At 36.0% G+C, this 14,417-nt stretch overlaps 1 protein-coding gene and 1 long non-coding RNA gene across 6 annotated transcripts in view; both read left to right on the top strand.

The window, feature by feature from the left end:
- LOC124153507 overlaps positions 1-14,417 on the top strand; it is an 881,184-nt gene that overhangs the window by 854,941 nt on the left and 11,826 nt on the right. For 2 of the 5 annotated variants that reach the window (XM_046526713.1, XM_046526711.1), the window contains exons 8-10: positions 9,158-9,260; positions 9,946-10,178; positions 12,092-12,282. In XM_046526713.1, coding sequence (XP_046382669.1) covers positions 9,158-9,260; positions 9,946-10,178; positions 12,092-12,282 — 527 coding nt within the window. Of the gene's footprint in view, positions 1-9,154; positions 9,261-9,945; positions 10,179-12,091; positions 12,283-14,041; positions 14,148-14,417 lie in introns of those variants that run through there. The other 3 variants (XM_046526712.1, XM_046526710.1, XM_046526714.1) reach the window with 2 other exon arrangements.
- Positions 6,164-7,008, top strand: LOC124153508. The gene is made up of 3 exons (XR_006863672.1): positions 6,164-6,199; positions 6,311-6,407; positions 6,557-7,008. It is a non-coding gene; the product is annotated as an uncharacterized LOC124153508 (long non-coding RNA).

The following is a 14,417-nucleotide window of genomic DNA, read 5'->3' as shown; positions in this document are numbered from 1 at the left end:
TTCACTAACCTTTTCTTTAAACTCTTACACAACGATCCTCTCAGAAGCTCCTTCCTGCTCATGAATGCCTCCTTCGCTAATGCGATTCTCTTCCTTATGTCCTTACAACTGTATCCGTTTTCCTCTAACGTACTGCCTAAATAGTTGAATTGCTCAACCTGCTCAAGTTTTTCACCACCCACCTTTATCTTGAGTCTCACATTCCTCGCTCGTGATGCTTTACAAAACCGCATTACCTTGGTTTTCTTGTGATTAATCCTCATCCCAAACTCCTCGCAACGTTCGTATAACGCATCCACTAGGGCCTGAAGCCCCCTTGCTGACTGACTGATCAACGCCTGGTCATCCGCGAATCTCACTGATTTGAACATCATTCCTCCCACTTTTATCCCAGCTTCTAACTCATCCCACGCTTCCCTTACCATCTCTTCAGCATACACGTTAAAGAGCAGTGGCGATAGAGGACAGCCTTGCCTCACACCTCGGCCAATGCTTGCCCACCCAGATTCTCCGTCCGCTATCCTCACTTGCGCAGTCTGGGCCATATACAGATTACAAATCAGTCGTCTATCCCTCCAGTCAACACCTATTCTCTTGAGAATATCCATTAACTTTACCCAGTTCACCCTATCAAACGCTTTTTCAAAATCCACGAAACACACATATACGTCCTGCTCATATTCTAGGTTCCTCTCCACGAGGGACCTCATTATTGCTATTGCATCACGAGTTGACTTCCCTTTTCTGAAACCAAACTGATCTTCGCCCAAATACTCGTTTGCCCTCGCCTCCATTCGTCTGTTCAATATCCTCAGCACTACTTTAGCCGCATGGGATATTAGGCTGATAGTCCTATAATCTCCGCATTCCACAGCTTTCTTCTTTTTCGGAAGCGGAATTAAAACCGTCTTCACGAAATCCTCCGGCCAACATCCCTCCTCATAGATCTTGCGCACTAGTTCGAAAAACCTTTTCTTACCTTCCTTCCCTAGATTCTTCAGAAGCTCACACGGGATGTTGTCCACGCCTACTGCTTTCCTAGCCTTCATATCACGGAGTGCCCTCTCTATTTCTGAATCTAATATCTCCGGCCCAAGATTATCCTCCTCCACTGCACTTTCCTCCTCTAGAGTCAATCTCTCTGGTCTGTTCGTTCCGTCATACAGGTCCTCCACGTATTCCTTCCACCTACCCTGTACCTCTTCTCGCTCGGTTAGCATCCTCCCATCTTTAGCCTTAATTTTAGACATGGCTTGTCCTCTTTTGCCGCCCGATAGCGACTTAACTTTGGCGTACAACGCGCCTACTTCTCCATCCTTCTGGAACTTTTCCATTTCCTCGCACTGTCTTTTCCACCAAGCCTCCCTCGCCCTCTTAGTTTCACGTCGTAATCGATTATTCAATTCCCTATACATTCTTTTGCCCTGTTCTGTGTCCACGTTCTTCCACTTCCTCCTCTCCTCCATTTCATTAACCATTGCCTCCGTTATCCACGGCTTCTTTATCCTTCTACTGTCAACGTAACCAATTGACTTCTCCGCCGCTTTGACTATTCCCGTTTTTATATTATCCCATCTTTCCTCTACCGTCTTGGTACTTTCAATCTCCCGTATACTAATGTCCACTAGCTCCTGATATTCTCTCCTCATACTCCCCTTCAGGGCTTCTACGTTCCATTTCTTCGCCTTCCTAACTTTCATAAGTCTTTTGAATCTTACGTTGCATTTCATGAGCACTAGATTGTGGTCCGAATCCGCATCCGCTGCAGGGAAGCTGCGCGAGTTTTTCACACTGTTCCTAAACCTCTGTCTTACCATAATGTAATCTATTTGATATCTCCCCGCATCCCCTGGACTTTTCCACGTGTACCTTCGCCCTTTATGATGATTGAACCACGTGTTAGTGATGAATAATTTGTTTCTCCTACAAAATTCTGCTGCTTTCTCTCCCCTGTCGTTCCGTATTCCTAGACCAAAATCTCCTATTTCGTTTCCATCCCTCCCTTCCCCGACTGAGGCGTTCCAGTCCCCCATCACTACCAGATTTTTCTTACCCGGTGTGTCTCTAATTATTTCCTCGAGCTGTTCATACACCTCGTCTACTTCTTCCTCCCTATGATTGCTAGTGGGCATGTAAACCTGGACCACCACAAGGTTGGTGGGCCGCGCCTCAATTTCTACCACCAGAATCCTATCGCTAACCTGGTCTATACCTACCACACGCTTACCCATCTTCCCGTTTAATACTAAAGCTACCCCTCGCTGGCTTTCTTCCCCTCCACTATATATAACCCTATACCCATCACTCCAATAATCCCCCCCATCCCTCCACCTCACCTCGCATAATCCTAAGATATCTATCCTCCCTTTATCCATTTCCCTTTTGATATTTTCTAACTTTCCCGCCCTCATCATAGTCCTCACATTCCACGTCCCCACATTTATAGCAGACTTCTTCTTCTCCATCTTCTTGGTCTTCTTTTCTTCTTTCTTCATTGCTGCTGCCACTGATGTTGATGATGATAAGTCTCTGCAAGGATTTCGCATGTTGGCGACCCCGAGGACCTTGCCGACCTCGTTGCCGTGCCCGACACCCGCCCTTTGCGGACGGGTCCCGGGCGATGAGATTCCGAGGCTCATTTGGTTGTACTCCATGTGTTCAGGGAAGAGATAGTTGGTAGGGTTTCCCACTTCCATTCCAACAGTGTTTTTTACGTGACACCATCACGCGGACTACCTTTCGTCTGGCTCCTACCCTTCGACCTATCTGGCATGGGTGGCCCTACCGGGAATAATTTAGAATTAATCCCGCCAGTGCAGCTCTTGGGGTCATAGGAGCGCGCAAGCCTTTCCACCGCGACAAGGTTGTAGCCCAAGGGAAAGGATGAATTTGTATAAAGCTGTATAAAATGTTTACTTTGTATAAATTTTATACATTTTATGAAAATTTATACAGTTGTGTAGGCTGTATAAAATTTGTACATTTTATACAATGTAAAGGTATGCGTACATCAATGTGTAAATATCTGGGTTTGGGAGTTAAAGCACCACAACTATGCTCATTTTCTATTCTTTACACCGTAACGCATTTTTACTTTAAAAAATGGTGTTAAAATTGTTGCTAATTATTTTTAAACTTAAGAAATTATTATAAACACCAAAGAGTTCCAATAAACCATTCCTTTATTGTTGGTTAACCGAATTAAATTAAAGAAATTGTAATATTTTGAAAATGTTTCTAAAATTGTTGCTAACTTGGTTTAAACATTAGTAATCGTTATAAACATAATAGAATAAGAGTATCACTCATTCCACGTTTCTCAACCGTATAAAATGTGGGAATTCTTAATTTTTGTAAAAGTTGCTAAATTTGTTTACATTTAAGTAATTGTTATAATCAACAAAAAGGCTCAGCCAACTCTTCTCAACCATGCAACATGCGGAAATTGTAACATTTTTAAAAGTTGTTAGCTTTATTTAAACTTTACATTTTCTTATGAACAATGTAGATTAATAAGTTATTAATTTGCTGTTTTGTAACCCGTAAGGTATGTAGAAATCGTTAATGCTGGTAAATGTTATTAGCATTGTTGCTAACTTTGTTTAAACTTAGTTAATTGTTATAAACAATAGTAAACTTCAAAATAGCATTCATTTGTTGTTCTGAAACTATAGAAGGGGTGAAAATGTAAAAAAATAATTTCTCGCATAAAATCTCGCAAGTGAGCACGCTTCTTATTCCCGCCGATTATATTCAAATAATCGATTATGCAAAATAATCGGATGTCCATAATCGATTCAATAATCGCAATAATCGAAAGCAAATAATCGATTATTACGTACAATCGATTTCTTTGCCCATCTTTTGTTACCGTTATTTTGTGATGGCGAATTTAGCTGTGATGAAAAATATTGATTAGTAGCAAATATACGTTGAAGTATGCTATGGAAGAAGAAAATAATCCGTGCTTCGTAGTGAATACTGACAAAAAGGGATTGGAAGAATACTGTTTCATGCACAATTGAATCAACGCCTGAATAAGTTTTTGAATTCCCGGAAACAGTGGCTTTTAGCGTCACGAAGAGATTTAAGAAGTTGCCATTGTCAGCATCAACCCATCTCTGCTGTGCTGCATGTTAATGTAAGTAAATGGAACATTTTTTTTCCATTCGATACTTATGTATGATTAATGAACCGCCAATTACTATCCATTAATTATTTAAGATTACTCATTATTTTATTCTCAGGGTAATTACAATTTAGCATGGTCTTTACTTTCGCTGGCATAGTGAAAAGAATCCATTCAGACGGTTAAAGTTGAAATATCAGGGTTCTCGCAGTAGAATCCACTTTGTTAACAGTTCTTTATGACATTAGTCTCAACCTCAATTAACTCATTTATGAATGATTTATCTTGAAAATGAGTAACTATTTGGAATATGTCGAGGAATAATAGCAATTAATAAGCTGTTCTAAACATAGCCATCAGTTGAACTCTCTCCGATCGTTATAATTTAGGCATTGATTTGTGCTTTAGTACATTTTAACAGACAATCCACTTGGCTTATTGTGTAGTTTTATGGGGAAACACAAGTGCTGCTGCTAGAGCATTCTCTATGCAAAAAAGAGCCTTGAAAGTTATGGCAAATGTGTCCATCAGGTCTCCTGGAAAGCCATTATTTCTAAAATATAATATAATGACACTACCAAGTATGTACATTTTTTACTGTGCATTATTTGTAAAAAAGAACCCTACCTTATTTTTACCAAACTCCTCGGTTCATGCCTATCTGACCCGTGGGAGTGAAAATATACATATTTTACAACAATTATGTGCCAAAAGAGGTCCACATCACTCTGCCTCGCTTATTTTTAACAAATTGCCTACGAGTATAAAACATATTTCAAATATTAATGTTTTTAAGACAGAATTTAAAAAATTTTTACAGCCTAAGGGTTATTATAATGTAAATGAATTCTTGTCTGATAGTGTATGACAACATGTATGTTTTGATGTTCTATGTCACATGTTCTATGTCTGTTCTATGTCTCCCTGACAATGTTCTATGTCACATGTTTGACCCATGGAACAATAAAGATATTATTATTATTACATATTGCACTCAAGGGCATAAGTAACACGTTTCTAAGTTGTTTCTGTACAATAAGATTGCAATCCTTAAAATTTTTGTTATGTAATCAATTACTCGTGTTTGTTGATAGAAAAATTAGTGGTATATTAAAATCTATGGTTATCACCTGTTTGATAAGCATGTAGGCAGGATTTATGATGATTAAGTACCAAGTCTGCTAAGGAAGTATAATGTAAGCAAATCAATTGGTATTAGTGTATTTATAACAATTTTATATTTACAGGCTGCAGTAAATTAAAACAACATAATAGCCAGTGCCTCATGTGGATGGGAGGAATGGCACCTGGGTTTTCTCTCTTGGAGAGGAAAGTAGGTGCTTTATTGGCTTGTGACCCAAAGCAAAAGGGTGCTGCTGTGGAGGAGATGAAATTCAGCCAATTGCCATTGACATCAGATGAGGATTTCATCAAACTCTGCCGTAGGATAAGTGAAGATCCCTCATTTGAGCCAAAGGTGGTAAGTGAATAATGATAATTTGTGTGCTGCCATCCTGATTCAAATAATGTATGATTTTTTAAATGAAAGAACAATTAAGTTTTTGTAAGAAAGTTTCATAAGAGTTTCATTTGTAAGAAAGTTTCAGAAGTATATCTTGAGCTCGCCAGACATTCGTAGGTGCTTGGAATTCCAACTGCTATAAAAATACTCAAGTACAACATAATTTTGAAGTGGGTATGGATTAATGTCCAATGAAATATTAAAAAATTATGGTATGATTGGATTTTTGTTATTTCATATGCACTTGTGCACACATACTACATGTGCATACTAACCATGACAACTGTGTTAATTTCATTGGTGAATTTTTCTTCTGGCTGAAAACATGATTTTTATTATTCTTGTATTAGCTGTTAACTCTTCATTGATTTGGTCTTTTTTATCTCTAGATGCAATGTTTGGTAGCAGTTGAATGAGCACTTCTACAAAATATGTTGCGTCGTCTTAGAATGACAATGTAGCAGAGCTGTAAGCCCTTACAGGCAAACTTCAGAAGAATTCGGTTAAGAAATCATTTTATAGCACTCCAGTGTGTCCTGTTATTTTTTGTGAGTGCATCCAACAAGATATTCTAAGATTATTATAATAATTGATCATTGAAATGAACTTTTAACTTATTACATTAAGTGATATTAACAATGTTTTTTATAATTTTATAGGTGTATGCAGAAGGGTCGACCGTGATGCATCAGATGTGGAGCTGAAAGGGTGTCTGAGTAATTGGCTCAACCAGGCTAAAGTCGGGAAAATAAGATAGTAAGTAGTTGCTTCTCATTTCTCTGCCACACTAATTCGATCATCCCAGACATTTTCTTCATATTTTCCATTCCCTCTTACAATAGGTATACACTATAATGTTCCATGATATATCATTTCACATGGAGTAATTACTATTTTCTCTTCAGGGATTGGCAGGATAAACAGACTGAGGATCAGGCTGATGAAGACAATAATTTTGCTTAATAAGTTCATCAGTAACGATCTATAAGTATGTAACCATGTAAGTTCCATGCGCAACCTTGTACTCCCATAACTAAACAAGAATTCAAAAGAATGAAGTTTTAATTTTACATTCTCACAGCCAATCAGCATACTTGTGAATGTTTTGATGAAATTCGAGCAATATGTTTTTACCTTTTGAAGATTTCTGTATTTTAGTTATTACCATGTGTGGCCTAGGGGGTCATAAATTTTTTAAAGTGTTTCTGTCTTTGATGTTTCCTATTCAGTTTGTAAGTATTTCACTCACTTCATTAATAATGATTAACTATCGATGACTAGATATCTACTTTCGGTATGTCCACCGCTGCCTCAGCATGTACATAATTAATGAGAAAAATAAATTCTTCAGCATTTATTTGTTGCCCATTTTATTAAATAAATTTAGCTCCCAAATTCTGTGCATGTGAAATGACTAACAATTGATAGAGTGGAAAATTTTAAATTTTGTTGTTCTAAATTAATCATTATTTAGGAGAGCATTTTAAAAGCAGAAATTTTAAGTCAGTTTTTCCTCAGCAAGTGTCACTACAGAAATGGTAGGTGTGGAACTAGTTTTCCTAGTATGTAGCAATGTGACACTACACATTTTCAGCAGGTGTGATGTGACAAGTTTGATGCGACAAGTTTGCTGCAAGTTTGATGCGACAAGTGTGCTGCATGTTTGAAAAAGCATAACAAGGCGGTTTGATTCAAGCTTGCAGGCTTGTCATGACAAGCTTTCTGCAAACTTACAACTATGTCGTGACAAGCTTGCAGCAAGTTTAGCATGCTATCTGGGATCAATGTTAACACACATAAAGAACTCAGAACAATATTTCAATTGCCAGCTCACTGAAGAGTCGATGAACTAATATTGTCCACCAACAAGAAGATAAAGTTATCACCAATTATCAATGGGAACACAAATTAAGAACTCAAAAGAGTAATCTAATTGCCAGCTCACTGAAGAGTCCATCAGCTAACATTGTTCATCACAGGAAGCTAAAGTTCTAAATACAAATTTATACAATTTTATACAGGATTTCCTGTATAAAACTGTACACAATTGTATACAAAATGTGTACATTGTATACAAATTTGGCTTCATACAATTGTATACAGTGTATACAATTTACACATTTTCATACACTGTATACAATTGTATACATTTCATACAATTGTATACGTTTCATACATTTGTATACATTTCATACAATTGTATACATTTCATACAATTGTATACATTTCATACAGTTGTATACATTTCATACAATTGTATACATTTCATACAATTGTATACATTTCATACAATTGTATACATTTCATACAATTGTATACAGTGTATGAAAATGTGTAAATTGTATACACTGTATACAATTGTATGAAGCCAAATTTGTATACAATGTACACATTTTGTATACAATTGTGTACAGGTTTATACAGGAAATCCTGTATGAAATTGTATACAATTGTATACAAAATTTTCACTGGGGTAGTTGATGGCAGTTTTGGCATTAAAATATTTTTCCTTGTTTATCGTACTTTTGGTGTTATTTGGGATTAGCACTCGTTGTATTTTGTATTAATGGTTTTTTAAATTACAGTTACTCAGGTGTAATATGCATACGAAGACCCATGTTTAGGCATCTTTAAATTGATATCAAAACTATTCCCTATTACTTTTCTCCAAGTTAAAAATTATCTGAAATTATATTTTACAAACAAATTCGCTTTTGGTTCATTTACAATTACTTTTCTACGTGTCATGAACTGTGAATGATGAGGGAATACCAATGGCATCACAGGAATTATGTATGAAAAATCATGGCGGTCTACGCGTAAATTCAAGACCCAGCCCTGCAACAGTTGGCACTTAATAAAAGACATTTAATTGGTCATGAACCTGATTCATGTGATCAGGTAATGACGCTGTCAGGAAAAAATTTTTTCATAAAATCTTTATAAAATGAAAGTTGCACATTGTTTTTCAAATGCAGTTGATTTGTATTATTTATTGACTCATTTTATCAGTGGTATTAGTATCAAATCTATTTTTTTCAAATACAGTTGTCACTTAAAAACTTATTTACTTTTCATATCCACTTCAAACAAAGACTTTATCATATCAAAAAATAATGATATGAAAATTAATATTTTTAGATGTGGTTTCCATTATTTGCAATGCGAAACAGTAATGTTTAAAGGGTGACATTTTCTTTTACTTGGAAAATAATTTAAGTGAGTTATTAAGGACATTCTTTGCAGAGTCACCGTTTTTATAGTAGAAGGTTATGAAATAGGCTTAATATGAGTGCAAGCATTTCTGTTTTTAATTTAATATTAATATAATTTGTAATTGCTAATCTTCGAAGTGAAAATTAATTGTTAAGTCCCTAATCTAATTTCAAAAGTATGGATAAACAGTTGCAAAATTTTTCTTTTGTATTATGGCTGTGTAACTTTTTGGCAGTTTCATTCATTTTACATAAGTCGATGCTTATAATACCCTTTATCAATTGAAGCAGGCATGCAGTGGAAATCCTTGCCGCAATGGTGGGACCTGCTGGAGCAGTGTTGACTCCTTTTACTGTGCTTGTCGTCCAGGATACACTGGAAATACGTGTGAAGGTCAGTTTCAATCATTTTATGGTGTGGCATGAATACGCATCGAAATATTCCCAATTCCTCTTTGAGTTGGTGATGCATTTTTTAATATTGGTGATTACACTTGCTAATTTGGCAGATTTGCCCTATTTTTCCTCTGGAATGATTCTATATCATTTTCCAAAATCGACATCAGAAGTTCCATCCAGTTTAAGCCAGTCCATCAAAATGTGTGTAACTAAAATGTCAAGTATAATTCCCTAGGATAACAAACTCAATTTATCCTTAACACTATGCAATACTAATGTGCTAATGTTTGTGTTTTGTGTTAAAGATGTCGTTCGCGCAACTAATTTTCCAGCAAATTTCCTGCGGATGTGCTTTTAGTGCTTTTTTTATGGCTGTTATTTCATGAAATTTTTAGGAATATTCCAGCACTTTTCATTGGGGATGGCATTCTCTGTACATGTTTATGCAGGAAATCTGTTTCATGTAAATATTATTGACCAAATATCTTATGTTTCGTGCATCTGTGGGTTTCTCTAACTAATCTATTAAATAACATGCTTGGAGTTTCAAAATACTGTAAATACTCAATTTTTACCTTTGATATTCTGTATTCATACATCTTTGATACTCTGTATTTGACATACATTGATATTCTGTATTCTATATTCATATATTATATTCATTGTATCACATGTAACAGAGGAGTTTGTGCTTGAGGCCATCCCAACTGGGGTACGAGACGGTGACGGCTCTGTCCTGGGCCCAGATGGAGACCTGATGGGAGGTAGTGGAGCAGGAGGTAGTGGAGGAGGAGAAGGCAGTGGGTCAGGGCTTGACCTTCAGATGCCCATCTCCATACACCTGGATCATCTCCACAATGTCTACATAGCTGCTGGGACGCTTGCCTGTGCATTGCTCATCGTTATACTAACGGTAATGTTTCTCATTTCTTCTAGAACAAAAACTGCAAATTTTTCATGACTACATATTTATTTATTCATGATGTTAATGTCAGTTATTTAGGTCATTTCCAAAGGGAAAATGCTCAGTTTCACCACAAAATGAGCCTGGCATATACTTTCATTGCTGAAATCATGTTGATAACCCTAGATCATGAGCTGAACAATCTTGGCTAAATAAATTGAACCGTAGGCCATGTGGCAAAAAGTAAACTTATTATCCAAATTGTCAGCCAGACAACTCTGTTTCCCCTGAACCCTTTATGCACTTCTACCAGATATTGACATAAAGAGAAATTCAGCTTTTATTTTCACAAATTTGAATTTTACGCACCTTTTGCAGCTTTACTTTGGTTCTCATTGGGAGAGACTCCTTATGACTTCTTTCAGATGATACACTTCTCTGCTTTTTATGCTTTAATTTATTCTCTTCAAGGTGCAAAAGTAACTTGTGTCACTGAATTTCAAAATAAATGCTCTGAAACTGTTAAACAAGTGAATTTCCATGCTGCTCGAGGCAGTTCCAAGTTTAGACAGCAAATTTTTAGGTCTGGCATTTTACAAGAGAGTTCAATCCAGGCAGGTTGAACTCAGACACCTACTCCATTGATTCGATCAAGAAAGTTCAGAAGAGTTCAAGTCTGTCTCAACTGCAACCCATGAAATCTGGACTACTCCTCAATACCAAGATAAGAAATGGTATTATTTTCCCATCAGTTGAAGCTGCTCGTATATGCTCATCTTTTGTTATATCCTCGAAGCTAAGCTTTACTTTTAGGATTTCATCATATTTATCTCATGGATTTTCAATCAAACAGATTTCAAATAACATGATTGTTTCAATACAGAACCATTTATATGGAACTAGCTGAACCGGGCAAACTTCATACTGCCTAACAATCAATGAGGAGTTAAGTTTCCCCATTTCTGAATCAAGAGTGGCTGTACTGATTTTGTGGCTTGTCTTACTATTTGGGAGAATGAATGGATTATTATTTTTCAGAATGAGATAAATCTTAATCATCTCTTTAAATAAAATGAATCTTCATCATGAGAATATTTATTTTTTTAATTATTTTTTAAGAGGCTTTATTCAAGAAAAAATCATATCCCTGTTGTACTTAAGTGGCAATTAAAAATACCAACTTTTAAGACCTATGCTTTCAATAGCTTTTAAGCCAGGCTCACCCAAGAAGTAAAAAAAATCCAAATATATTATTTCTGAGGTGACTTGGTCTTTGTTTGCAACACAGTCAATAGAAAATTATTGGCTCACTCACTCATCAGTGATTTTTTTTGTTATGTTCGCGAGCACTTTGTTGATGAGCTCATCTTTTGATTAAACGAAATTGCAAACATTCCGCGGAAATGAAACCAATCTGCTTGATTTGTCCACAGGAGCACGGGTATTACCGACAGTCAACAATTGCTTGGAGATTTGTTTACACACACGGTAGTTATGTGTTTGTTGACAACTCAACTCGAGCTTAGCTTACCTCTAATTAAATAATTGTAATATGTATTATTTTCATATTTTAACATGTTTCAACAATTAAAATGTTTTTAAGATTGTTAAGAAGCTCAGTCAATAAATTGCTAAAAACAAAACAAATCTTCTAGTTTTGACTGACAATGAGTTCACAGCTTTTGCAGTGCTACCAACTACTAAAAAAAATACCATTAAGATACGATAAAGACTATTTTTAATGTTTTTTTCCTGTTATCCAGAGCTGAGAAGAATCTAAAACACCAAATTTCATTAAAATTGGTGCAGCTGTTCTTGAGTTACAAATGGTCTAACTGACACAATTTTCCACATTCTTTTATATATGTATCAGATATTGATAAAATGTTTTTCATTCCTATCCAAACTTTTGTGCCCCACAGGTTGCCATTTGCCACTGTCGTGTTCATGGGGATGCATACAAAAGGTGTTTCATGAGAGCTACACCACGACACCTCCTGCCTTGCACCATGGTGCATGTTAAAGGAGGGTTGGGGAACAGCCTTGGCTTGGGTGGTAACTGTCCACGGCACAATGATGGCGCTTGTGCCGCTCTAAATAAAGATCCTGGGAGGTGAGTGTGGCACTGATATATACAATAATATTATTTAAACATCAGTTGTGGAACTAATTGATGTTAAAACAAATTAACTGATAACAATGGTCATGTAAGGAAGCAAATATCATTGACTCTCATTCAATAACCACAGTTTAGCATTTTACCAATACATGAATGTATACTGATGCTATGGCTTCTATTAGTTACTCTACAAATTTTTAGTTCAAATTATGGTGGAATGAATTATTTAAATATCAGTATTATAAAAGGGGTGTGAAAGATGCAATTATTACATTCTATGAATCTGCATAATAAGGTTTTACCAAAATTAGAGAGAGTCTGGGTAAAATTTTCCTATTTTCCCATTTTTTTTCATCTACTGACAGTATTGACGCTTGTATGCTATTATCCTGTCTCGATTCCTTGACCATCTACTCCAGATATAAACTAAACGACAAGGATGACAGCCTTGTCTCACACTTTGGGCTTCTCTGATTCTACATCGTCAATTCTCGCTCATGCCTTGCGGGCTATGAACAGATTTTGAAGTAGGTACACATTTGCTTACCTTTCCAATCTATTCTTATTTTCATAATAATGCCAATCAACTTATCTATTTCACTCTTTCGTGCGATTTTTCCAAACCTTTTCAGCAAGTTTGCACTCAAATGTTTTTTATGGTGTAGGTTCTTCACTGATACAATCTTTTTTGGCACTATTGCATTGTGGATCAACTTCCCCTTTTTAAATCCAAAATCATTTTTGCTCTAGGAGGGGCTATATAGGGAGTATTAACTGGGGGCCTTCCCAAATTTCCGCACCTAAATTTCCAGGATGAAATAATCTTCATCCACTTCAGGCTCTATCTTCCAATCCTTTCAATCCCAAAAAAAAAACATATTCCTTTTGTACTTCAGTGACGGTTCTTAGTAAAACTGCCTTTCACTCTGCCTATTCTGAGAATGAGAAAATATGGGTAATATCAATTTTATTATGCAAATGAAAGAAATGATTAATTCTATTTAAGGCTTTTATTCCATATTTTTACTTCTAAGAGTGTTTAATGATAGACATTTTTATTCATTCGTTTAGATTCCATTCCAATTATTGCATAAACAAAAATTCTGAAAAATTCCCCATTAATGAAATTTCTGAAATAAATGGTGAGGGTTTTCAGGCTAAGAGAAAGAAGTATGCCCATGCCATGAAGTACATATGTGTTTACCCATGCCATGATTTGCCAAGGCATTATTTTGTTTTAGGTGGTCTGGGTAGGACATTTAATGAGGCCTGGAAAACGATTAGTGCAATAGGCACTAACATCTGCTGGGCACAAAAATTGTATGCTGTCAGTTCAAGCTACTACTTTAAGTATTAGCCGGCTGATAATTATTCTTAAAGGATGTGCTTTCTAAGAGGTGGCTTGCTTGTCTTATTATTCGGGAGTGTGAATGGATTATTATTTTTCAGAATAAGATTAAACTTAATCATCTCTCTTAATAAAATGAATATTCATCATAAGAATATTCATTTTATTCTACATCATTTTTAAATTCAAGAAAAAATCATATTCCTGTTGTACTTATTTGGCAATTTCTAGAAAAAATTCCACCTTTTTAGACATATTCTTTCAATAACTTTTAAGACTTGTAATTGAAGCTGTTTTCAAGTGCTAAATTATGAATAAGTTCTAACATAAATGGGCGGGAGTTTTTTTTTTACATGAAGTCGCAATGGTAAAATGCTTGAACACAACCTGCTAACTTTCCTACAGTAATTTAAGCAGAAGTTCTCAGTTGAAGCTCAATCCAACACCATGAACCTTTGGGAGGAGTAGAGGTAGAGGAGGAGAGAGAATTCTTAGAGAGGAGGGGTAGGTACAAACTGATAAATCCTGCATTCAAATAACTAACTGTATCTGCACTCACAGTCAAGTAATATCACTGAGGAGTGACTTTTGTTTCATGCAATGTATTTAATATGGCACTTTTATCAACAAAAATACTGGAATAAAATCACCGCACAGACGGAAGGTTTAAAATTGCACCATTATCATATTGTGTATGACTTAACAAACTCTTCTTAAACTTGCTCTTTTAATCATCACTATGGTGATACATCTACATATGCTGCTTGTTTGACAATCCAAA

The sequence above is a fragment of the Ischnura elegans genome, chromosome 2, assembly GCF_921293095.1.
Source record: "Ischnura elegans chromosome 2, ioIscEleg1.1, whole genome shotgun sequence".
In the NCBI taxonomy this organism is placed as follows: domain Eukaryota; kingdom Metazoa; phylum Arthropoda; class Insecta; order Odonata; family Coenagrionidae; genus Ischnura; species Ischnura elegans.
This window is presented reverse-complemented; position numbering and strand designations above follow the sequence as displayed.